Source organism: Ceratotherium simum, chromosome 23 (genome assembly GCF_057802395.1).
Source record: "Ceratotherium simum simum isolate JZ-2026a chromosome 23, ASM5780239v1, whole genome shotgun sequence".
Classification (NCBI taxonomy): domain Eukaryota; kingdom Metazoa; phylum Chordata; class Mammalia; order Perissodactyla; family Rhinocerotidae; genus Ceratotherium; species Ceratotherium simum.
Genome location: NC_141922.1, coordinates 10,539,731 through 10,566,246, shown reverse-complemented (window position 1 = coordinate 10,566,246; position 26,516 = coordinate 10,539,731). Strand labels below are relative to the sequence as shown.

Sequence of the window (26,516 nt, the reverse complement as noted above, 5' to 3'; positions counted from 1 at the left end):
CTTTGAATTGCTTTGATTTTCTTCACTGATGCTAATTATAAATATTAAAGGAAAAACACAAAAAATAGCTTTCTTGTGTTTTATATGTAATCAAGGAATATCTGGTATTTAGTAGTGACTCTTTCCTCCCTTAAAATAGGTACATACAGTTGTTAAATATTCCAGGAGATATTGTGGTTCCATTCATACTTTTAATGTTGGAGGAATTTGGTTTAGTGATTTCTGCCTAAGCACTGTTGTTTCAAGATAATTTGCCCACTGCTTGTTTGGCTCTGCTCAAACACAGCTGTAAGTTCTTTCTTTCTATATTTGGAGATGGAGTGACTGATGGCTAACATTAACCATCTGGATGAGGGGTGTGTTGGGTGGGGGGACATAGCAATGCATAGCTTCACTGCATGGCTGTGGAGTCATCTCTAGACTTTTCTGTATCTTTTATCCCTGCCCTGATCCCAACATTTGACTATACATGGTCAAAAGAGGCAGTGATAGCCTATATGAATTTTCTGTCAGTTTTATCAGACTTAATGCCCCGTTTTAGCTTTAATATTATATAACACCCTCTGCACTTTTCTGAAATTAAATTCATAGACAATATAATCAAGCTACATACATGTATTTTTAAAAAAATCAATATAATGACATAATGATAAGAACAAACTTAATGGAAATAATTCATAATAAAATAACATATTTCAATACCTGAGTGTTCAGCCATGACTCGCAGAGAGACATAATGGAGTAGTCAAGTGCTTGCACCTAAATTTAGATCTACCCTGAATGTAACAGCTACAAACGCAGAGTGGTATAGGTGTGTTCTATCAGTGCCTCAAATGCTATGAGTAGCTTTGCCTGTCATCATTGGTGACACGATTTTTAAAAATGGGATAAACTCTTGGAAATGTTCATAAAAAAGGATAGTCTTCCTTCATATTACATACTTGCTTCATTCCTGGAGAATTGAGTTTACATTAAAACCTTCCAAACATGCTTTGTGCTTATGTGTAAAACTGAGTTCTAGGTTCAGACAATTATAAACAAGCTTTTCACTTGCATGAATGTCTGGAGGAACATTCAAAAGTCATGCATAACCTGGGGCAATTCTTAAAGGTACAGGATTGCACTGTGCATTTCAGGATGTCTGGCTGTCCTGGTTCCTCCATGCTAAATTGAAAGAGTGCCCTACCCCAATCCTGTGACAACTAAAAATACACACACACTTCTATTCCCAAAGTGTTGTTCAAGGGACAGTATTAACTCCATTGAGAATACTCACCTATAGAATCCAATCAAGCCAGGAATCATTTACATAAGACCTCATTTCTATTGTTTTTCTTTCAAGTGGCATTTTTGGAGGGGTCCCTTGTTAAGTGCCAATTAAAATGCAAGAATCATCTTTTCAGGATAGATTGGTGGATTCTCAAAAAACAGTGGATAGTGGATAGAATCTGTGTTATCCTTTATCGTTTTATATTTAAATTACAAACAATCTCAAATTTTCAGTGATGTATAACAATAGATATTTATTTTTTTCTCACTTACTGATTTGTGGGTCAGCAGGGGTTCTGCCAGGGTTCAGTTAGTTAGCTCTAGGCTGAAAGTCAGAAATTTGATCATTGGTACTGCCACTGCTGCTAGAGAAAATTTTCCTTATTTTGAAAATCACTAGCAGCCTCTGATACACAGTCCTCAGTGAGAGAATCTAATTAGCATAGCTGAGAACAGCACTTTAGCTCCAAGGGAGACTGGGAACATGAGTTTCTGATATTTTCATCTTATTTAGTGTGAAGTTGACTCTGCTTCCAAGACTCATAAGATGGGTGTATCTGTCAGTTCACATTAGGTTATGCTGTGTAACAAACAACTTCCAAAATCTCAATAGCTTAAAACAACAAATATTAATTTTTTCTTATAGTACATTTCTGTGGTAGATTAGCAGTGGGTTCTGGGTTTATCATAATCTGTCTAGAACCCAGGTTTGCTAGAGCAGCCACCATCTCAAAAATTCTTTTCATTGTGCCAGAGACAGAAAGCTTGGTGAACTGGCTTTTTAAATGACCAGCTGACTATGACAAAGCTCAGGTTCAATTTCATTTTATTAGCCAAAGCAAATCAAATGGCCACACATAATTCTAAGGAGGGTGGAAATATAATCTTGCCATGTGTCCAGAAGATTCTGGAAATATATGGTGTACTGCATTAATGACAGCCACCATGGGAAATTTCCCAAATGTGGAAAGGGAGTTCAGATGCTGTGCAACCAAAAACCAAGAAGATAAATGTCCACTAGAGATTGTCTTATTTATATCTTTTCTATATATTGCCACATTCAGTCTAACTTGCTAGCTATTAGTAACATAGTAAGTGCTAAATGAATGTTGAAAAAAAGGATATGAATACAGTTGTTTAAATTACTGAATTCAGAGAGATACTTTGCCATTTTAACTCCATGTAAAGCATGATAAATATAAATGTTATTTGTATGCAACGTTGCATTTAGAAAACTTAAGAACCAGCATGGTTTACTGGAAAGAGAGAGAAAAAAGATGCTTCATCTCAATATTGCTCCGTGTGTTCCCTTGTTGGTTTCCCCCCTATGGTGGGGACATTTTCTCTTGCGCCTAGAACAGAGTTTGAGACACGTTAGGTATTCGATAAAAGTAGTTCTGCTATTACTAGCTGTGTAGTCTTGGGGAAGTCACATCAATTTAGCCATTGGTTCTTCAGCCACACACACACACATGCACACACACCATGTCTTAGTAATATCTGCCTTTTGTATTGGAAGGATCTCCTAGACTATGGAGAGCTGTACCAGTGAGCGATTGTGGTTGTCATGTGATGTACTCACAGCACAGTGCCTGCCACAAGGTATCCATTCAATAGACGTTTATTGACTTTATGACAGTAGCCATTTGCTCTATCCTTAATGTGGAATGGGGTGGATATCTAAGAAAGCGCCTAGTGCATTTACAAAAGTTGCCCAGGACGCTGGGGTTGAGCAGTTTTGGGGACTTGGTTCCCATAAAATCAACAACAACATTTAGTAGGCTTCGCCCTCACCTCTCAAAGGTCAAACACTACACAACCGCCAATGGGCTGCCGGAGCTGGCGTTCCTTCCTTCCCTAACCACCGCCCCTCCCGCTAGGCGCCTGCCAACGGCCGCAAAGCCCCGCCTCCCGGCGCGGCCCTCCAATCGGCTGCGCGCCCCGGGCCCAACCCTCGCGAGTCACGTGACACGGCCAGGCCCGTTTCCGGCTCGTCGCGGGCTGCTGACGTCACCGGGGTCTGGCGTCGCGTCAGGGCTGGCCGGCGGTGGCGGCGGTGGCGGCAGAGAAGGAGGCGGCGATGGCAGCGGACACCGAGCGGGCTTGAGGGCTCGGACCGGCTCCCTCCCGCGCCACCTCGGGCCTGACCCGGAGCTGCAGTCCAAGCTCGCTCCGCTCCTGCTCGCTCCCCGGCCTCTGCCTGGGCGGAGGCGGAGGCGGAGGCCCGGGCTGGCCGCCCCGTTCGTGCCCCGGCTCGGCCCCGGACGGCCCGGCTGCTGTGCGGAGAGGAGGCCGAGTCGGTAAGAGGCGGCGGCGGCGGCGGCAGGGCCTGGAGGCCGCCTGGCCCCCGCCTGTCCGCCCGGGACGCCCCCGCGCTGGGGTCTCTCTCCGGCCCGCTCCCCTCCCGCGTCCCTCCCTATAACTCGCCGCCCCTATTGTCTGGGCGCCGCCGCTCCCTCGCTCCCTCCCTTCCTTCCCTCTGCCGAGGGCCGGACGGCTGTCAAACCTGGAGGCTCCTCCAGCTCCCTGCCAGCCCTGTCTGAGCCTTTCCTGTCTGTCTCTTGCCACCCCGCTACAGCCCCGCATCGCCCCGTGGCCATTCCCTGACCATTGCTTCACTTTCCTGGTGGTGTATTTTCTTGCTCATTTTCTCTTCCCTCCCCGTTCTCGTCTCTCGCAGCTTCACCATCCTTATATATTTTTTTGCCGTTCGTTTTCGCTTTCTTTCATGTTTTTATTCCTCTCCGTTCTGTCTCCCTTTCTCTTTTTGCTCCAAATCCCCCCCCACCCCAGTTGACTGTCTTATTTTGTCTTACTTTTCATCAATTCAGTTCCCTCCTCATCCTCCCCACTCTACCCAAGAAAAAGGGAATCTAGCTTTTTGTGGTTACTCATCCCGAAGTGTCACTGGGGGATTAGAGATCTTAACTCTATTGCTTCTTATGGGTTCTAAGTTTGATCCTAGAAAATGTTAGTAAACTACCCCTTACTAAGTTCTTCCTCCTGTGAAGAACAACAGAAAAGGCTGATTAGATTTCTACACGTTTAAGTAACTGCCTTATATATTGCACACTGACCAGATGTCTATTGAAAATACTCATACCGCAGCAACTAGAAGGATGTGCAACTGTGACATACAGCTATCTGCTGGGGCTTTGGGGAGAAAAAAGGAGGAGGATTGGCAATAGATGTTAGCTCAGAGCCGGTCTTCCTCAGCAAAAAGAGGAGGATTAGCATGGATGTTAGCTCAGGGCTGATCTCCCTCACACACACACACAAAAAATACTCATACCTTTGTTCCTTTTACACCAAGTACCCTCTGGACGAGTTTCCTGTTAACTTTTTAATGCACTAATCTTTGTTGTTGCCATGGCAGGAGGATATTTCCCCCCCAACCATGAACATTTAAGTTTGATTTTACATATTTTCTTGGCAAGTATTGGTGTTATTTTTTCCCCTTACCTATCAGATTCTTTCAAAGAGGAAAGGACCGTTGGTTTTCGTGTTTGCTGTTATGTTTTGTCCCTTTTGGATTGTGACCAAACCATTAAGAACAATGACACAGTCGTGTGTTTTCTTTTTTAAACCGGGAGGGAGTATAGTCATATTAATAATTGTAAATAACAAAGGTTTTCGGGATCCCGCCTCTCTTCCGATAACAGTAGGTTTGCGTTCCTGATTGCCTGTTATATTTTGATTAGGCTATTTCAAAATGCATGCGTATTCTCAAGGACTAGTTAGTGAAAAAGAGGCTATGTCAAGTTTGCTGGGTGTTCAGTGTGGCGGAAAGGATAGTAAATAGTCCACATGTCAATAATCTAGAGGGGAATAGATACTCCTTTGTAGTTTCTTGTTTGAATGTTACAACCACTTTTGTTGTCAATGGGGGCACTGACTTATGTTGAAATATAGTAGAAATAAATTCTCAGAGTTAAAAAAAATAGATCCATGTTATTATTGCTTATTGAATGAAGTGTAAGAAAAATTTCCTTTGCAATTTTATGTGTTAAATTAAAATTATTGAATCATTTGCCAGCAAGGTGTGAGATCATAGGTGATGAAAAATCCTAATCACACCAGGAATTATTAAAATCTTCACTGGCAGAGGAGCGTGTCTACTGCTTCTTCCACCTTTGTGTGCTGTTGCGTGTCTTATCTAGTGTTTTGGGTTAGAGGCATTCAATAAATATTTGTTGAAAAATTGCATTAATTTGTTCTCTTAAGAATCTCAATAATCGTGTTCCCGAACACTCAACTGTCTTGATTTTTCAAAGAGTGGAAAACATTTTCAGCCGTTATTGTGGAGAATTTTCTTGGGTATTTTCAAGTTAAAATTTAAAGCATTTTAGCCACTAGCAAGTTTTAATGCCCATCTATTGATTCTTTTTAAGTAGTTATCTTTATGTCCTTTTTCTTAATTCATTTTCAAGATTGCCTGCGAGTTGCACAGTACTTTACCTAGAGATACCCGTAATCGTCATTCAACTTCTTTGAAATCTGGCGGTTATTTTAACTTCTCATGTAATGTTTTTAAAATTCTGTTTAATTCCCTGTGCATTTTATGCATCGGAATCTAACTTTTTTTTTTCTCTTGAGGTAGTGAAAAGAAAATACTGAAGAATAGGATCTCAAGATGAGTAAAAAGCCCCCAAATCGTCCTGGAATCACTTTTGAGATTGGTGCTCGTTTGGAGGCACTGGACTACTTACAAAAATGGTATGGAAACTATGGAGCTCTTGACCTAAAGCACAGCTGTAGCCTTATGTATGTTGGTTAGTTGCTGTTCTCCTGACAGTGGCAGAAACATTAACATGTTCACATTTTGAATACATGTATACATTGTTTGTTAGTTTTCCTAATCTTCAACGGACTTTGCAGGCTTAGCATTTTTGTCTCTATATCTCATATTCTGTATAATTATTTTCATCTCTCAAACACCTAAATATTTTTAGTCACAATCATTTTAGGTGTTTGAGAACTGAAAATAATTATATAGGATATGAGATATAAAGAGAGTATCAGTACCCTTGTGTACTTAACAAGAACTTTAGTGGTGCTGGGAGGGTGGGGATTAATCCAGATAACAAGCTTCCCAAGTTTTGGATAAAACTTGATATAAATTTATTTTCTTGGTTTGTGTCAGAGGCGGTCTTTCAAACTACAGAATATGTTGATGGTTAGCAGTCACTATTCACTATCCCACCTAAAACCAAAAACCAATTTACCTCCTCTTTCCCCGGGGGGCAGTGACCTAACTAAGGACAGGGTGTTACAGTCTGCTGTACTAAATGGGCAGTCCTTTCAGACATTTTCTTGTTTCTTCTCCTATTCTGGCCATCTCTGATGAGTGGTGAGTTTAGACACCCCCAGCATACCCCTTACGTAACAGTGTAGGAACAAATCGCTTACCTAGGGGTAAAACCACCTGGGAAGGAGAGAAGGGGAAACAACATACAGGGGTCACCAGACCACAGTAGGAATAATGAGGAGTCCCTCTTTTTCCAAGGAATACGTTCCTTATTCCTATTAGCTGGCCTCGAGTTCTGCTATCTGGGAGGACATCTCTTGTTGCCATCCTCAGCCCCCTGCCCTGAGAGGCCATGAGAGAGGTTTCTCTCCTGGGGGGTGCTGCCTCAGCTCCTCTTGAAGTCTGCTTATTTTGATGAAGGGTCTAGCAGTTTAGCAACTCCAGGACTTTGTCCACCAGACTTGTTGGCATTTTCTCTCATTATGCCTCCCTTAAAAACATAGTGGACATTTTGTAGATTTGCTTTTGATTGGTTCTCATGAAGTCAGCTTCCTGAGTTGGCAGTGGCAGGCAGAGAAACCTTGTGTAGTCGTGATATTCGACTTCAGATCAGGCTGGGGTTTTTGTCTCCTAGTGCTTGGCGTTAGAACTCTGGACACGTGCCTGACCTCCAGCTTACTGGGCTCTGTCTCTGGCTCTGCTTTGAGACAGTTTGAAACTGTGGTTTGAAGTAGGAAGGCGCAGTTATTTGGCCTCATGGCTCCAAGCTGCATCTCAGTAGGTAGTTCTTTTTAGGGGACTTATGTTACTCTCATCAGGTGGCGAGTGTACACAGTAGTTCTCAGGAGGGGCTTGGGAAGCGCCTGGGACCAGGCAGTAGCATCTCTCATAGTCATGAAGCCAAAAGTTATCTTCAGACATTGCCAGATGTTCACTGGGAGAGCACACATGCTCCTGATTGAGAATCATCGCGTTAGACCATACTACAAAGGATGCCAGTGTAGTCAGTAATTGCTGTCTTTGGTTCTGATTTGACCCAAAGAAGCTTTTTACTCTGAAGGCACACTATTGAATCTCTGTGTGATACAAGAATATGAGAAATGATACTTCTTACTTCTTTGATGTTAATCTTAAGTTATCTTTTCCTTTTTTTAAAGTTACTGGCTTTTTGAATCACTAGTTAATTCACATTAGTATATTTTCATAGGCTTCTAAAGTGACAAAGTTGCAATTCAGCTAGCTTCCAGTTTTGGAGAAGCACGTGGTTTATTAGTTCTCTCAGTGGCTTTTAGGGATACTGACATAATTAACTTTGGTGTTAGTAAGAAATTCACTTTTAGTGGTGAAATGTTTACTAATTCAACAACTGTTAAATTGATGATTCAGTAGTTAAAAGAAAAAGATTATAAAAAAGAACTGCTTTAAAAATCAAGCCTGAGTGTGCTTTTAGAGGATTCTGGGCTTGTAGAGTATTTGGAATTTCAGAGAACAAATGAAAGTTGTAGCTTAAATTTTTTCGTTGTCTTATGCTTCTTACCAAGAAATTCCTAAGTGCTTGGGTAGGGTGATAACATGGTATGTACTCACTGATGAAGTTTACATTGAATACTAATGGCCCCAGTAATAGTGGTCTCTTTAAAGTAAGTAAACATTAGCCAAAATAATCGTGTATGATAATCACTGCAACTTGTCATCACTTTGGTTTTTATGAGCTCATTTATATGAAGATTTTAGCATTCTGCTGCAGTTGGCTCCTTAATTGAAAAAGAGTTAAGAGCATTGTATATACATATTCTAGGTAGTTGAAAGAAATAATTTTCTTGTTGTGACTTTGTTTGTTAATGTCAGTAGTCTCAAGAACTATTTAGGGTTGGGTGACTCTTTAATTTGGTATTAAAGTGCTTTACCGTAGGACTACTAATTGCTAAGATTTATTGAATTTTATATGGGGCACAAAAGAAGTGCTATGAGACACTGCTCTTAACAGATTTTATTCCTAAATAAAATAAACTCTATCTTCATGTCATTTTATTTGTTAAGGACCATTCTGTATTTCATATAAATTCTACAAATTTTTGCTTTAGTATCAGGTAAAAGTGTAGAAGGATTAGTTGAGTGTTGAGAAACTTGAATATTCTTATGAGGAGCAAAATAGTTAATCACTGAAAATGTACTGAAATAATCCACCTCCCTCTTCCATTATCCCTCCCTACTGTCTTTCTTATTCTCTTCTGTTGCATCCATATTGAATGCTTAGTCTTCCACGTTTATTCAGTTCAAGTGGATAAGTATTGAGTCCCTATTTGATATGTCTTTTGAACGGTTACAGGCATTGGACAGGGAGGGACGAGCAGGAATGCAAATACTGCTTACCGTCTCTGCACTCAAGACATTTACAATAAGCAATCTATTATTAAGGAAGTAACTTATCCCATGTTGATATGTTGCTTTTTAAAGAGAAGCGCAAAGGGAAATTTGTGATAGGGAGCACCCAAGGTGCCAATTTATCCTATGTGTAAGAGGTTTTTCCTATATAAAAAAGGAAGATAGTTTTTAGTATGTACCCCAGAAATAAGAGGATATCTCTTCTCGGTTTTTTGGCTAAGATCAAGTGTAGAAATAAAAGGATAAATTCTAAATTTAGCAGGTAGAAATAAACTGAAGTTAAGCTCCCACTTTTAGGTTTGGGGTAGATTTGATGTAATAGGAAGATTCAATCTGTTTTCCTTAGGAAAAGTACATTATTACTGCTTGAGCAAACCATATCACATATTCTTTAAAGTTCAGAAAGATATTTCATCCTTGAAAATACACTCTGCATTTTTTTTTTTTTTTTTGGTGAGGAAGATCAGCCCTGAGCTAACATCCGATGCTAATCCTCCTCTTTTTTTGCTGAGGAAGATTGGCCCTGAGCTAACATCTGTGCCCATTTCCTCTACTTTATATGGGATGCCGCCACAGGATGGTGTGACAAGTGGTGCGTCGGTGCGCACCCAGGATCCAAACCCGCCAACCCCGGGCTGCTGAAGCGGAGCACGTGCACTTAACTGCTTGTACACTCTGCATTTTTAAGTAGTGATTTATTACGTTTTGTATTCCAAGTAGCTTTACATTTACATCAGAAAATTCGTTGACGGTTTGATTATTTACCAATACTAATGAATGCAGGCCCTGAGAAGCTATTGAGAGGCCAGTTTCAGTATGTGGTTTTTGATACTTGGATCTTTTCTATACTTACTAAACCTAACTCTTAGTAGTGTGGATTGCTTTAATTTTTAAAAATTTTGTAGTTTTACTTAAAACATTTTGTGTAATTTCTTTTTCAATGGTCTTTCATTTTACATGTCTTTTAAAAGACTTTTAATATGCCAGCGTTTACAGCTAATATGGTCATTTTCTATCTTATCTTCGTCACATCCTCTGTACCTCCAAACCTTGGCATATCAGTTTCATAATCTCTTGGATGTAGTAACATCACGAGAATAAAAATGGATACAGGTTGTTGATACAGGAATGTATTTGGGGAAAGAGAAAGTTCAGAGTTGAAGTTACATTGGAGACACTGTAAATGAATTCTGAAGACAAAAGAGACAGGTTCAAAGTCAGGCTGTCATTTTCTGATTCCATAAATATGAGTAAGTCTTTGAACTTGGTTGGCTTATCAACAAATGGAAGCAGTGTTATTGGCTTTTACTTACAGGATTATTTTAAAGATCAAATAATATAATGCATTTAAACTTGCTTGAAATTCTACAAAATAATGCATAATTATAAACCACTGAGGTAAATGCATGGGAAGAGGGAGAATTGAAAAAAAAAAATCTTTGGGGATCTGAAGACTCAAGTATGTAAGTTTTTAAATGTAGCTTTAGTTTTGAGATGAGAATGGCCTGGAATGGAGAAGGAAATCATGTCATTGCAACAAGCTATAAACCATCTTTTTGAGGTGATAATAAAATCTTTATGTTTCTGCAGAGTTTTATAGTTTACAAAGCACACTTGCAAGTATCTAGTCATTCTGCATATTGTTCACTAAGAAAAGTGATGGACTCAAACTGGTTTTGACTACTGATTTAACTTCTTTTGATTGAAATTAAAATAGTTACTTTATAGCAAGTGATTTAGTTATGAAAACAAAACAAGTAATATGCTCTGGTGTTACTCTTAAAAGAAATTTGAAATTATAGAGTTAATTTAAAACATTCAGATGAGTTATGCTCTTCTGACCTTTTTGAGAATATTTCTATTTAATTCTCTTCTAGATCTAAAGGAAAGGAAAATGAAAGATAAAAAAATGTGGAGATGCCTCCAAGTATCAGAGTTTGATAGAACAGTATAAATTTGAATTGGCAAAATGCTGTTTCCACACATTTGGAGTTTTTGAACTGTATGGAACATTTGCAAATGTGAGTTTTTAAAATATTCATGAACAGAATTTTAATAGAGTGGGAAAATTGAGGAAATTTAGATTGTAGCAAGTACAATTTAAATAAAAGTACATATTTTCTGAATAAAAAAGGTTGCTTTTTTCTGATTAGATTTAGCTATTTAAAGGAAAACGCTGGTAGAGATAAGTTGTGTGACCCATATTTGGAATAGAAGAGTGCTCCTGAAAAGTAGTATGTGGAGCAAATTTTAAAACTGAAATCATATTTAAATTATATTAGGTGAGTTTTAAATTTGTAGAGACCTTAGGTGAATGCTTTTAAAATTGTATTCTTTTGCTAATAGGAATACAATTTTGTCTTTTTGTATGTTGGCTTTTCCTAAATCTGTATATACTTGAAAAATATTGAGTTCTTATTTTGAGTCACTAATTACCTTTGAAAACCTACGATTAAGGCCCCTTCCTATAAAGAACTCTAAATTGAAATCCATAAGTGTTTTTTTGCATTCTGAGATTCTTTACATTCAGAAAGTCACATATCTTGACTCTTAAGATCTTAAGTGAACCCTCAGTTTAATCTTTAAGCAGATCTGCATCAGTGCACAAACATTTTAGTTCTTTAGCTTTTAAAATTTTCACAAAAGAATGCCCCATAAACTTTTAAAGATAAAGTTCTTTCTCTCCCTCCTCCACCCACAAAAGGTGTTGAAAGCAAGATTAGAAATAGGGGCAGAGTGGACGTATTTATTTTAAAACACACCTGGTTTGTTCTTGTTGTTCTTATTCTAGTGTTCTTTCAGTTTGTTGATTTTTTTTTTTTTTTTTTTTGGTGAGGAAGATTGTCCCTGAACCAACATCTGTTGCCGATCTTCCTCTTTTTGCTTGAGGAAGATTGGCCCTGAGCTAACATCTGTGCCAGTCTTCCTCTATTTTGTAGGTGGGACACTGTCATAGCATGGCTTGACGAGTGGTGTGTAGGTCCTTACCTAGGATCTGAACCCACGAACCCCGGGCTGCCCAAGTGGAGCACGTTAACTTAACCACTACACCACCGGGCCAGCCCTTTGTTGATTCATTTTTTTTATAGAGTTTTTTCTTATATGCTCAAATTTTTTGCTTATCCTAGTTTTCTTGAAAGGCAAGAGAAAAGGAATATTGGAAAAACTAAATTTAACTGTAAGTCAGAAAATGTGGGTTCTAGGTGCTGGTCTGCCATGAACTGTGTGACTTCGGAGAGTTATTTCTCTGCTTAATGTCCTTAAAATGAAGGTGTGACATATTAGATAATCTTTCAGGTACCATGAATTAGAGACTCGGATTGTTTTATCTATTTTTCGCCTATTCAGGGATGACAGATTTTTTAATCTCACTTTTAGACAGATAACGCAGACTACAGGCAGAGGTTAGATACACAAAGTGTAGAAGTCACATGTGGCTTACTCAAAACTGCTGGAAGAAGAAAAAAGGAGTTGAAAAAAGTGGAGAAAGGCGAATATAATTTGGAACAAAAATATAGAGGTTTGAAGTATTTGCAGTTTAGTGGTATTGAGCAGCATGTTATCTTTTCTCCTGCCTGCTCTCCCACTCATTTAAATGCTTTTTCATTAACTGTTTAATTTGGAAATTACTTAGAATCATAACTGTTGGCTTAAAAGAGTAAATTTATCCAGTAGGATACTTTAACTCACTAACCTTCCATGTGGTTCCAATTCACTAACAAATTGATTCTTTTACAAAGTTCGTTGATACTGTAGTTTAAAAGTAATTTAGGTGACATCCAAAAGAGTGATTCTCAAACTTGAGCCTGCATCACAGTCACCTGAAGGGTTTGTTCAACTTAGGCTGCTGAGACAACTGCTGCGGCTTCTGATTCAGCAGGTGTGAGGAGGGGCCTGATAATTTGCATTTCTAGCAAGTTTCCAGGTGATGTTGATGCTGCTGGTCTGGGGACTACATATGAGAACCACTGGTCTGGACTTTACAGAATTATTTACCTGAAGATAAAGTTTTTGAGGTGGATAGCAAAGGAAATATCCAGGATTACTTTTTGAATTTATAGCCTGTTTTAATTATTTATGTTAGTTGGAGGAAATAAAATTTAAGTACATTGCAAAGTGATGCATGATCCAAAAATCTTTTTTTGCTATTTTTCAGTAGAATAGAATACAATATATTGACCTGCATGTAGTTTAACGTGCTTCAATTTTCTTGCTCCTCCTCTTCTGTAATCTCCAGCCCCACCTGGCTGGATAGTTGTTGGAGTTTAGGCCCTTGTTGCTAAAACAAACAAACAAAACTATCTGTGGTTATGGTTAATCATGGATTGACTTTTATGAGATATGATTTCTTAATGATTTAGGATGTATAGAAAATATTCAGTATGTCACTTGAATTTTACAAGAAACCTGTCAGAGTTGATAGCAATGATCTTTACTAGTTTAGAAATGACAGATCTGAGGAACAGAGATGTTTAGACTGTTCCAGTTCATCTAGCCAGAAAAGTCAAGTCTCATAGTCAGGTTCTTTTGGCTCCAAGTCTAGTGATCTCTTTACTACAACCCATTGCCTTGTGAGTAGACCCTGAAGCTTGGAGCCTCAGCTTCAGGGAGTAAACGGGCTCAGTGTTCATAGGCCATCGTAATTCGACTTGCTCTAGTGTTATGCATGTCTGGTGGGTAGAAGGGCCCTGAAAGTCCAGCATGCCTGTGTCACTCTTTTTCAGTGGAATTAGAGAGCTTCTGTAAGGCAGGTTAATTTCAGGCCTGTCTATCCTAGAGAGTCTTCGTTCCAAGCTTACCTTAGAGTCAAACTTTCAAGCAGATGATTTCCTAACCTCCTTCATAAGAACCTCAGGCTTACTGTGCTGTGCTTTGTGTGTGTTCGTATAATGGCAAGGGTTGGACCAAGAGAGAAGACAGTTTTATTTGCTTGTCTGACATTTGGTTGAAGCTCAGCCATCACATATCACACACATCCCACTCCCTATTCATTACATCATTCCTGCTTAATATTATTATGTATTGTGACGTTTTACACTTGTCACATCACATTAGATAATGCTTTATTTTGTGGTGAGTTGATTAAAGCCACTAGGTTGGGAAATAATTTATCTGCGGTGGTAGTCAACTCTACTAAAAAGAATGTTTTGCAATTCTAGTTTTGCTGAGTAGACAGAACTAATATCTGCAATGCTTAAGGGTTTTTAATTTTGTTTTTAAATGATTTTTTTAACTGAGGTTGAAAATACTAGTTTTAACTTTTAAATATTAATAGTATAATTTTTTAAAGGAAATTAACTTGATATTGAAAAGGCAGCTTAGTTTTGCTATTCTTTATAAGGGTCCCAGTGTCTTAGTATTTTTATATGACTTTATATTTGAAGAACTATTGACCATCCCTGCTACCACCTCCCGCAGATCATTAGTAAGCACATAAAAATTTTCTTTTTATTAAATGAGAAATTTATATGCAAGTATTTTGTTATTTCAGTAATTATAATTAACTCAACTTTGAGAGAATTGTTACAGTAAAATTGAAGAAAGAATATGGATATTTATTTAATATTTAGTGTATCTGTCTTTTTTCTCATTGCCAAAAAACCAACCCTCTTCAATTAAAAATGAATATGTTTCTAGTACATCATCGTTAGGTAAGGTACTGAAGTATAAGCTGCTTATATGAAATGATATATATTCAAGGCCTAGCCCCTGTTACTCATAAAAGGTGCCCAGCAAAGTTTATTGGATTTCAGTGGGTTGATAAAGAATGAACCAAAAAGTTTTAGGGATATCATGAAATCCGGTTACCATTGCAACAAAAAAATGAATTGTGACTTACTGGTTGAAAACTAAGCTTAGAATGATATTTGTCAAACTAGATTAGAAAATGTAATTTCATTTCTAAAGTCACCTAGTATTTTTCTTAGTTCTGTAACAAATCATATCCTAAATTTCCTGTCTAATTTTAAAATTTATGTTATGACAATTTTCAAACATCATAAAAGTTAAGCTATTTTCGTTTCTCAGACTTTTTCATTTTAATAATGTGATGTTTCATACTGAGGCATAGTTGAGATGCAGTGTACCTTTTGTTTTGAGACATTTTAATAATAAAAGAACCTTTTTGCTTTGCTTAGTTTTTTTGTGCATGGGGGGCTATTTATTTTGTATAACATAAGAAAGCAGTTTTCTCTACTCTTTGGGCTAACAAAAGCCAACTTTAGGTGCTGTTTGTATCAAAAGCAGAAGATTAAAATTAAATTTGCAAGGAAAATAAACAGATATATAATTTGATTTTCATATTGTTTTTCTCTGTTTTTGGTACCTCTTGGTAAAGAGCCTCCTATATTTGAAACACTGCAGTAAGTCTGACAAGAGCTGAAGACCATAAGTTACAAGATGAAGAATATATAATTATTGAAAGCACAGTCTTTAAGGACAGACAAACCTCCATTCAGGGATCCACCACTTATTACCTGTTTTTACTTGAGCGAGTTAATTAACCTTTCAGAGCCTCCATGACCTCCCTTTACTAACTGGGAACAATAATAGTACCTAACTCAAAATGTCCTTTGAGGATTAAGCAAGAGAACGCGTATTAAGAGCCTAGCATAGTTTCTGCCACATGGTAGGCACTTAATAAATGTTAGCTTTAATAATAATAACAGCATGAACATTAGTTTTTCTAAGAAAGTGGAATCTGATGGGAGAGGAGTCAGTGTAAATTCTTAAAACTTCAGTTGATAGGCATATAAACGTACATGACTGTGTTGTAGTAAAATAATTTTTTTTTCTTTTTTGGTGAGGAAGATTAGCCCTGAGCTAACATCCATTGCCAATCCTCCTCTTTTTGCTGAGATAGACTGGCACTGGGCTAACATCCATGCTCATCTTCCTCTGCTTTATATGTGGCATGCCTGCCACAGCATGGCTTGATAAGCGGCGCATAGGTCTGAGCCTGGGATCCAAACCTGCAAACCCCGGGCCGCCAAAGCGGAGTGTGAGAACTTAACCACTACGCCACCAGGCTGGTCCTAAAATAATTTTTAAGTGCTATATTTTAAGAAATAGAAACTGAGTGGACTGCAACCTACTAGAGTTTTGAGTTTTGTGACAAAATTAAGCAACAAAGAGTTTGGTTATGTTATTCTGAGCAAATTATGAAGTACATAAACTGAGTAAAATACTGGTGACATTTTTTGGTAGAATGGGAAAGGAATTCTTGATAGTCTGATTCTTACAGTAAGAGATGGTAATGAGTATAAAGGCTGTGGTGTAGGCGTTTTGATTTGGTTAGAACTGACAGTATGAATGAATGTAGGCATGGCAGGAGATTCAGGTGCTAAGGAGATAGGAACAGGAATTTAAATCTGGTGATCTGAAATGAGGCCTTAATTTGAAAGGGGGCTGCCACAGGGTTTTAAAGGAAAATACATAGTTAACTCGGATCTTACCTGTTCTCTGCTGCAAAGGCTGTGGACAGGTGGGAAGCAGGGTGATCTGACAGCTTGTACTGGACATGTGTCCTGGGGATGAATGGATCCAAAAAGAGGCCCTGAGGGACAATGTGGTGAGACCTTTAGAGTTCAGTGTTGAAGGATATGTGATTTTGACATACAAGGTATTGTCTGAATGTCCTTGAAATTCTAGATTATTTTGTATTTATACTTCATTTTGGAATGTTGAGTTTGAATTAATCAAAAGACTTTTGTTTTCATTGTGTTCTTCTTAAGTGTGAAACAAATTAACATGCAGTATCTAAAAAAGCACTTCATCTAAAAACACTGTAATAGTATTAGGTGACATTGTTATTGTAGTTAGAATCAATAAGTGGAAGAGAAAACACTTGAAAGTTATAAAGCATAAATGTAAATTTAAAGTACTTCCAGAGAGCTAAGCATTTTAAAATGTTACTAGATGATAAGAATATTATGTTTGCTTTGGATTACATTCTATATTAGTTTTTATTATTTGGCACATAATCCTCCTCCTGACAATCATAAGTAAGGAAGTTCTTACCGCTCTATTTCTAGTTCTTCTAATGTGTTTTAGTCATTTTTTTATGACACCGTGTTAGTTTCTTGCTTATGAAGTTCTTATCCACAAAACTGTTTTGAATTGTTAATCCTAACTTCCTAAGATTCTGCTAACATTGAGACTGTGTTTAAGTCATATTTCAAATGTATTTCATCCTTTAAAAATTAAAGAACTACTTTATCCAAGAGAACATCAAATTTAGGTACTCTTTCTGTGTGCTAATGTACTATATTTTATTATACTAGCTATTATATTAAAATTTTGTTAACTTGTGTGATTCTCTTTTTCTCTCCTCTTCCTCCTGACTTTGAGTTTGTTGATTAGAATAATATCTTATTTGTATTTGTAGCTTTAGTCCTACTTCAGTGTCTGGTATGTAGTGAATTAGAGACTGAGTGTTTGTTGAGTTAAATGAAATGAATGCGGAACTGTCAATTTTTAAATTTATATAAATGAGAAATTTTATTGTTATCAATATAAACAAGAAAAGAGCTATTATTTAAAATACATAATTTGGGGGCCGGCCCTGTGGCGTAGTGGTTAAGTTTGGCGTGCTTTGCCTCAGCAGCCTGGGGTTTGCGGGTTCGGATCCCAGGTGTGGACCTATGCCATTCGTCAGCTATGCTGTGGCAGCGACCCACATATAAAGTGAAGGAAGATTGGCACAGATGTTAGCTCAGGGTTAATCTTCCTCAAGCAAAAACGAGGAAGATTGGCAACAGATGTTAGCTCAGGGCTAATCTTCCTCAGGAAGAAAAAGTACATAATTTGAATAATTTATTGGGCAGTTTTTAAAAATACTTTGCCTTTTTAATTCATATGACACTATTCAAGTGATGAGTTAAGTCTCAGAGTGAATTCTGGTGATCTTTAGGACATTTGATAATGTTACCTGGCCTCGCTTAGTGGATTGTGACCTATTGATGAGTGGTTAACAACTCTGTCCTTTGGCTTAAGTGCAGGAGATCCTAGGATTTAAGTGTGTCAACGAATTTCCCTGGCCATTTCCTCATGATTGACTTTCTTTATCAATACAGGTAAAAATCTGGATACATCAAACTGGACAACAGATCAGAATGAGTTCCCTAAATTCAAATAATATTTAATTGTTTTATTGCTACTACATTGAATATAAAGGAATTTTTTTTTTTTTAATCTGTCAGATTATAGTTGCATACCCATCATTTCTTTCTTCCTTCCAAGGATGATGGAACACCTATGGTTTGAGTGTTAATAGCTGATCTTGCATTCCAGAAGGTTTTTTTTTTTTTTTTTTTGATCATGAACCCCTTTGAAAATCTGATTAAAGTTGGGAACCCCCACCTCAAGAGAAATTCTCACATATATCTACACCAAACACATAGCATTTGGCATACAGCCTCAGGGAGTCATGATCTCCTGATCTAGTGGGTGAGTCAGGACCTGCCCATGTAAAACAGTTAACAGTGTGAACCAGTATAGGAATTCATCTGTAACAGTAATTCCCATTTTAGATTTCTCATCTTCTCTTTGTGTTTTGAGAACACTCACGAGTTGATGCTATAGGGAACCAACACAGTATATTCAATGTATAGCTAGCCTCTTTGGTCAGGATCTGGTTCTTACTGGATTACAGATTCTGTCTAGAATCCATAGATCTTGCTACTCCTGGAACAATCTTGTACAAGTGGGAGGCACCAGTGACAGTGTTAAAATGCTCGTAAGATGAGGCAATTAAGTGTTGTAAGAGTTCAGAGAAGGTGAAAATAATTTTTATTCCTGGTAATGGGCTTGCTCTGCTCTGTAGTTAGAGCCACAGTTGAACTTGACCATTAGAGAACTTTGACCACACTGATTCAGAAAGGGTCCCAAGAAATCAATTGAGAGATTACAGTAGTAGAATTGCATGTATGAAAATTCTGTTAAATTCAGCAAGAATCATTGTAAAGTCGTCTCAGTATTTCTGGATGCTGTTTATTTCCATTAAGCCTAATAACCAGTGTTAGGGTGGATCATTTTTCTTGTTAAGTTTGCTGAGAGTAAACTCCGTTCTCTAGGATTCAAGTATGAAAGACATATGAGAGCAAAGTAGACACACAGCAGTGGAGGCAATCCCTGATTTTCTACACAAGTAAATATCATTTATGCAATGCGTGCATTTTGAAGTGGGATTATACTAGGGAAGCTGATAGTGGAAATTTTATGCTGTTTTGCAGTAATAATGATAAGGGGTAAGAGAGCTCTATGTAGAGTTTTGGCATGGATGTTGCCTTTCCATTTTTTTCTTTTGAACCCTTGAGAGATGCCAACTGTGGTGTTCTTTTTCTTCTTATCCCTAATTGTTTTAACTCTGAAACACGTCTCCCACTTCTCAGATCTTTTCCCAAATCATTTATAAATGTCTGGGACTCAGCCTACTCACTGTTCTTTACTCTTAACAGCTTTCCTTGATTTCAGCCTTTAAAAAAATGATAAAACAAAAACATTATGACTATATCTTCCAAATTCAGCAAGAAAAATCTTACCTTCCATTCACACTCAATTATAATAAAGCATAAATCATGCATCAAAATAATATTGCTGTATTTCAATATAGGCATTTGTGAATACATTTGTTCAACAGTATTTGGTTTTTTTTTTTTGAGGAAGATCAGCCCTGAGCTAACATCCATGCTAATCCTCCTCTTTTTGCTGAGGAAGACTGGCTCTGAGCTAACATCTATTGCCAATCCTCCTCCTTTTTTTTTTTGTCCCCCTCAGGCCCCAGTAGATAGTTGTATGTCATAGTTGCACGTCCTTGTAGTTGCTGTATGTGGGACACGACCTCAGCATGGCCGGAGAAGCAGTGCGTCGGTGCGCGCCTGGGATCTGAACCCCGGGCCGCCAGTAGCGGAGCGCGCGCACTTAACCGCTAAGCCCCAGGGCCAGCCCTGTTCAGCAGTATTTTTCATTCACTATGTGTATCCAAGCATTATTACTATGGACGATCTGCTAGAACAGGGAGGTTATTTCACTATTTAGGACTATATGATACATTGCCATTTTGTGCAGTTTACATGTGAAGATCTTGATGTTGGGATTTTTTTCTGACGTGTAACTGATAACCAAATTAAGTACAAATTTTAAAGGGTTCCCTGTTTGTAGAATGAAGAGTCATTTTATTAGTTTGCTATTTCAAAGCCTTTTGGTTTGAACCTAGCTAACTAGTCCAGCCTGATGTCCCACTGTTCTCCTTTATTCACCTTACTACTTACCATGTAGTCTAGCCAAAGGGAACTGTTTCCTTAAAGTGCCTCTTTAATCCCTGATCAGGAGATCCTTGAGGACAGAAACCACATCCTCCTTGTCTGGCTGATTGCCTAACCCTGAGTCACATGATGGTTTTAAGTAAATGAGTATTGACTGAATAAATGTGTTATGCTCTGTGTATACACTTTACCTGTGTTTGTACCATGTTCATTAAGTAAATCCTAGACGTCTCCCACCAAAACCAACATAGATAATGTCTGCCAAGAACCTTCAGTGAACTCCTCAATTTTCTCTAAACTATTAATAATAGCTTCTTATATAAAATTTTTGTATGTTCTTACCACTTTACCAAGTATGATATAATTACCTTGATACAGGCCTTATCCCATTTCTCCTGTAGGCTTTTGTGCCAGTTAGTTTTGGCTTTGAATACTCTACCTGTGTTCTTGGACAGTCTTCATCTGTTAAATGGGGACTGTTATCTGTACTTGGGATCATTACCAGGATCCAGTGAGGTAAAAGTGTATAAAGAGAAGTTGACACTAAGTAAGGAAAGAGCATAGAGCCCAACACACATTTGACTCTTAGTAAATATTCTGATTCTTCTCTCTCTCATCTGACTCTAAGCTAAGCTCCTTGAAGGCTGGAGTTAATAATGTTTCCTTTTTACCTACCAAGAGTGCCTAGCAAGTGCCTTAATCTTACTAGATGCCCAAATATATGTTGAATGAATGAACAGAAATTTGGACATTCTTGATAATGGTAATATGTAGAGCACTTTTATTTAAGATTCAAAATTTGATTAGTAAACATTATAAAAATTAAAATCGATAATAATCTTGGATATTTGTGTCCCTTATTTAATTCTTGGCCTTCGTCAAAGTTTACATATCAATCTCTAGATCTTTATGTAAAGAGTGTAGCATGCTGTAAATTATCCCCAAAATAGAATTTTTAGTCTGATTGTTGCATCAGGCATCCTCTTAGCCAACAGAATTTGAAATATTTTGGGAAAACTCTAAGTTACTTACAAATGCAATCGAGATTTGTCATTTGAACAGATTCTGCTTCTTTGCTGAATTCGATTATGTTATGACAGTAAAGGTGTGTTTGGCTCGTTACTGTGGACTGTTCTCACTTTGAGAAATGCTTCAAATATTTAGAGTTGTGTACAGTCAGGTGTCACTTAACAACAGGGATATATTCTGAGTAATGCATCGCTAGGTTATTTCATGGTTGTGCGAACGTCAGTGTATTCACACAAACCTGGATGGTATAGCCTACTCCACGCCTAGGCTAGACGGTACTCATCTTATGGGACCACCGCAGTGTGTGCAGTTCATCACTGACTGCAGCATAGTGTGGTGCATGAGCACATTTAGAATTGAAAGGAACCTAGAGAATAAACCCGTTACTTTTTGTTCAAAATTAAAAAGATGTGGTAATAAACGTGAAATTTATCAGTTTTTATAGTTGATGGAAAAATCTCTTTGTAGTAGTTATTAAGTGGCAAGTGAATGTTGAAAAGTAAACTAAGGGACAACTTAATGCTATTGACAGTTTTCATGTTTAAAAACCAGAGCAGCAAAAGCAAGTCAGAGCAACGCTGCAAAGCACAAGCTTTACGGCGTTGATTGTCAATGGTTGGAGTTGGCGTGAGCACCTCAGGGAGTGTGTCAATTCCCTACATTTTCTTGTTTTTGCTTTTCTTTAACAAAGTGTTTCCTCACCCACACTCACTCCCCAAAAAAGATAACGAGTAAGATCTAACTTAAGGTTACAATTGAGTCGACAGCCTTCTTGGTTCTGAAGAAGTGTGCAGATTGTCTTTCTTTAACATCACTTCTATTCATGCCAAGCATTCCCTGAGTGGCTGGTGTGTTCTGTCACTGTGCTATCTGCTGGGGGACAAAGATGGACATGACTCAGTTATTCCCTGAAGCTCACAGGCCAGAGTAGCTTCTAACATCATGTTCCTTAGATCTCTACGATCTCGAGAAATGTTAATAAATATTCCATGATAAAAGGGTTACGTAGTTATTTAAGTGTAATAATAGCAAATGCTTTATCTCCATCTTGTTGATGAGACCAAGAAGTCTTTCAATAAAAAAAAACAGTTTAACTTTTTTTTTTTTTTTTTTTGGTGAGGAAGATAAGCCCTGAGCTAACATCTGATGCCAATCCTCTTTTTTGCTGAGGAAGATTGGCCCTGGGCTAACATCCATGCCCATCTTCCTCTACTTTATATGGGATGGAGCCACAGCATGGCTTGACAAGCGGTGCATCGGTGCATGCCTGGGATCTGAACCTGTGAAGCCCTGGGCCGCCAAAGTGGAGCGCGCACACTTAACCGCTTGTACCACCAGGCCTGCCCCAGTTTAACTTTTTTAAATCCAGTATTTTCTTAGCTTATTTGACCATGGGACCCTTTTATGTGTCACACGTAGTAATGTCTCAGGGGCTGTAAATGCTCTGTAGCATGCAGTTAGGGAACCTGCACAGAGATGATAATGATGGGACGGGTACAATGAGAGCAGCAGGGGGAGGGGTGTTGGGAAAGTCTTCACACGTGATGACATGTTAAACTAGGTCTTGAATGATGAGTATACAAAGGAGGGGAAGGGCAGCTAGGGCTAGGCAGAAGAAACAGGGTACAAAAGCACAGACGTTTGACAGAGCATGGTGTGTTTGAGAATCCAAATCATTCAGTGTCATTCATCCAAAGTGGGGCAAGGAGCTATGCCAGGGAACAGTTCAGGGCCCTTGAACTGTGTGAAAAGCCTGGCGTAGCCTGAGCGGTCTGTCAAGCAGGGAGTGATCAGTTCCTAAATGTCAGGCATGTGAGCTTTGTCGTGCTTTATATTTAAATGCGACTTTCCCCAGGGAGAAGAAAAATTCCAGATTTATCAAAAGCTAGCAAAAATATAAGATAAACTATTATGGCTGAATCATCTACCATGTGCTGCTATTGAAGTCTTAAGGTTATTTAATGATACTTTTTAAAAAAAATTTGAGTCATCTGAACATTTAATACGGTAGGAATGATGAAGCAGTTTTCTTTGTTAAAAGTTTCAAGTGAACTAATTTCTATTTTCGAATTAATCACATAAGAATCATCACACTTGAAGACAGAAAAATGTGATGATGTTTTTGTATTTTTAAATTTAAGGTTTAACTGAGCTTTCCCTACCATCATTGATGCTCATTACAAAATATTGAAAAATATAGAAAAATAGAAAAACAAAGTGCTTTTATGCCATATAGAGACAAATGTGCATGTTGGTACTTTCTGCAGGCAAATTTGTTTTACATACTTATAATTCTACTGAACATAGTGCTACCTCTTTTTTACATTTTCTTGTTTTATAAATTCTTTGTAAACACCACGTTTAAAGACTATGTAATATTCCGGTCAGTGCATATACCATTGTTTGTACAGCTTTAAACAGTCTTCAGTTTTTCTAACCATATTTTTAGTTGATTTCTGTTTTCTTTGTTATTATGATAAGTGTTTTGTATATATAGTTCCAGAATTGGAATTATTCGATCAAAAAGTAGAAATATGATTAAGGCTCTTGAAGCATGTTATCAAATTACTTCCCCAAACAGTGCAGTAATTTTTATTTCCACTGGGAGTGTATCAAAGCGTTTATTTCATTAGGTATTGAGAACAGTCATTTTAAAAAAAAGACAAAAATAATAAAGCAAACTTTGTTGATCCAATAGTTTAAAAATATGAACCCATATAGTTTATGGTTTTAATGGTAAGCAATATTTCATACTTTTTAATACTTTTTGTAAACAAATGTAAGACTTTTCTCTTGGTATGAAGCTCCTTTTTATTTTTCAGGTATCCATCACGAATTGAAAAAATTGACTATGAGGAGGGCAAAATGTTGGTCCATTTTGAGCGCTGGAGTCATCGTTATGATGAGTGGATTTACTGGGATAGCAACAGATTGCGACCCCTTGAGAGACCTGCATTAAGAAAAGAAGGGCTGAAAGATGAGGAGGATTTCTTTGTAAGTAGCAAGCTTTTTCCATTTGCTAGATATGTAATGATATATTTTAAAAGGAATTCTGTTAAATTTTACAAAAGCTTGTTTTTATTAAGAAAATGCTTATTTTTTATACATGGTATTGATCTTAAAAGTTGTTTAAAATAGGATTTTAAAGCTGGAGAAGAAGTTCTGGCTCGTTGGACAGACTGTCGCTATTACCCTGCCAAGATTGAAGCAATTAACAAAGAAGGTACGTATTTGAAATGATCTGAGGTTAAAATGGGATTAATAATAAAATTTAGTTGTATTTACAATTGTAACTAATGTACGTAATTGTTGCATATAGCTGTTACTTCTCTTCGTTTTGTAGGTAATGAGTTTCCTGCTAGTATTCTTTTTTGGGAGCATTTGTTGTATATTGTATAAAATAAGAGGGTACATAATATATACTTACTGCCTAAATAAACTGTTTAAATTAATAGAGGGACATAGTTGTTTAAAATTTTTCAGCTTTCAGTTCACAGGTGTATTATATGCATTTTATTTCTACCTCTCTATTTCCAGTTTATGGGCTAAGTTACTTTTATGAGCATCTCAACCAGAGTGTGAGGAAAGGTTAAACATAATGGGGAAATTCAAATCAGTTCAACTTGGAAGTGAAATACAGTACAATATTTTCTGAGAAAAGAGTGGGCACCTTTAGCATTTTGAGGATTTCATTTATTGCAGCTTTCCCCCACCCCTTTTTTCTTAATTTCTGTAGGTAATTGAGAGTTAATTTTCCTAATAGCCTTTTTTGGTATCTAATATTGACACTGAGCAAAAGTTACTGAATTGATCAGAAATGTTGAAAATAGCACTGAAATCAGTATGTTAGTGTGGCATAAGACGAGTAAATCTATTGGATGGATAATGAATTAAAAAAAAAGAACTTGTAGATTAATTAATTTGGAATGGCATAAGAGTTAATATTTAAATTATTATTGGAAATGTACTTAATTATTTTTTAAATTTCTTATTTAAAAGCTCGTTTAAAACAGTTGTGAAATACTTGTAACTATATTTTTCAAGTGAGTAATACATGTTTTCTTTACAATTATGTCTTAAACTTGACCACTCATTCATTCTTTTTACTAAAACACGCATTGAATGACAGCTTCCTTGCAAGAAGGGCATTAATCTCAGTAAGGGGACACTTCCTTTAAATGGAATCTTAAAAGACAAACAAGTTAGCTAGATAAAGAAGGAATGAAAAGGCTTTTCTGGGAAAAGAAATGGTGTATGTAAAGAATAGAAGAGAGGCATGCCATTTTTTAGGACCTGCAAGTCTTCCATGTGACTGGAGTGAAGGATTCCTTTAAAAGGAATAGAACAACAGAAGAGGTTGGAGAGAAGCAAGGATTGGTATATGAAGCATCTTGTAAACTTGCTAAAGAATTTGAATTTTATTGGGAGGTGATGGGAACCGTGGAAGGGATTTAAGCTGAGGATTTAGACTAACAACAAACTTGAGAAAAAATAGGAGGTAAGAGAAGATAGAAGAGGAAAACATGTGAAAAGAGATATATTAAAGAATGTTAGTTGTGAAAAAGTAAATCATAGTTGTCTAGCTAGAAATTATGATGTAACTTTACGAAGGCCTTATTCGAATTTATTGTTTTAGTGAATTGAGATAACAAATATGGCTATGATTTTATTACCACTAGTCACCTTACTACCAGAAGAGTTGAGGACATCTCAGTTGATAGGTTTGCAGGTTACTTTTCCTTTTCTAGTGGGACCTTCATCTCACTGTGCACTTAGAGTTCTGGAGAGCTGTGTTATAGACCTCATATTCCTGTGTTTTATACACGTGGGCTCCCCAAGTTTCTAGTCCAGGGCCTAGCACAGAGTAAGCAGTCAGTAACAATTTGTGGAAGGAAAGGAAGAAGTAATGAATCAGTTCTGTTGGATAATAGGATCCACCCAAAACAAAACAAAGCAAAATTAAACAACGCTCTCTATTTTAATTGAGTGGTTTCTTTAAGTGTGGAGAGCTGTGGGACTTTCCTTCCATGCTTAAAGTTCCTTGGGAGTATGCATATAGAAGTATATGCATACACACATACAACACACTCAGAAACAAAACCACTCTCATTCTTTATCCTATCCCATTTGTCCATGGGCTTGTAATCTAGAAAATTAAGCTTACATTAGTGGAAGAGTGATGGAACTGATTGTACTCTCTGTCATTTCAGAAGTGGTTTGAGTGAGCCCTTAGTGAAATGTTAGCAGATATAATTTGCTTTTTTAAAATCTCCACTAGAGGGGCCGGCCCCGTGGCTTAGCGGTTGAGTGTGTGCACTCCG

General features: G+C 37.5%; 1 protein-coding gene across 9 annotated transcripts in view; it reads left to right on the top strand.

Annotated features, from left to right (window-relative positions):
- Window positions 1–3,310: 3,310 nt before the first annotated feature.
- The window catches only part of PHF20L1 (PHD finger protein 20 like 1), an 81,447-nt gene continuing 58,241 nt past the window's right edge, over window positions 3,311–26,516 (top strand). For 6 of the 9 annotated variants that reach the window (XM_087447443.1, XM_087447439.1, XM_087447437.1 and 3 more), the window contains exons 1-4: window positions 3,311–3,569; window positions 5,870–5,985; window positions 24,018–24,189; window positions 24,334–24,418. In XM_087447443.1, coding sequence (XP_087303569.1) covers window positions 5,903–5,985; window positions 24,018–24,189; window positions 24,334–24,418 — 340 coding nt within the window. In that variant the 5' untranslated portion in view covers window positions 3,311–3,569; window positions 5,870–5,902. Of the gene's footprint in view, window positions 3,570–5,865; window positions 5,986–10,779; window positions 10,924–24,017; window positions 24,190–24,333; window positions 24,419–26,516 lie in introns of those variants that run through there. The other 3 variants (XM_087447435.1, XM_087447441.1, XM_087447440.1) reach the window with 3 other exon arrangements.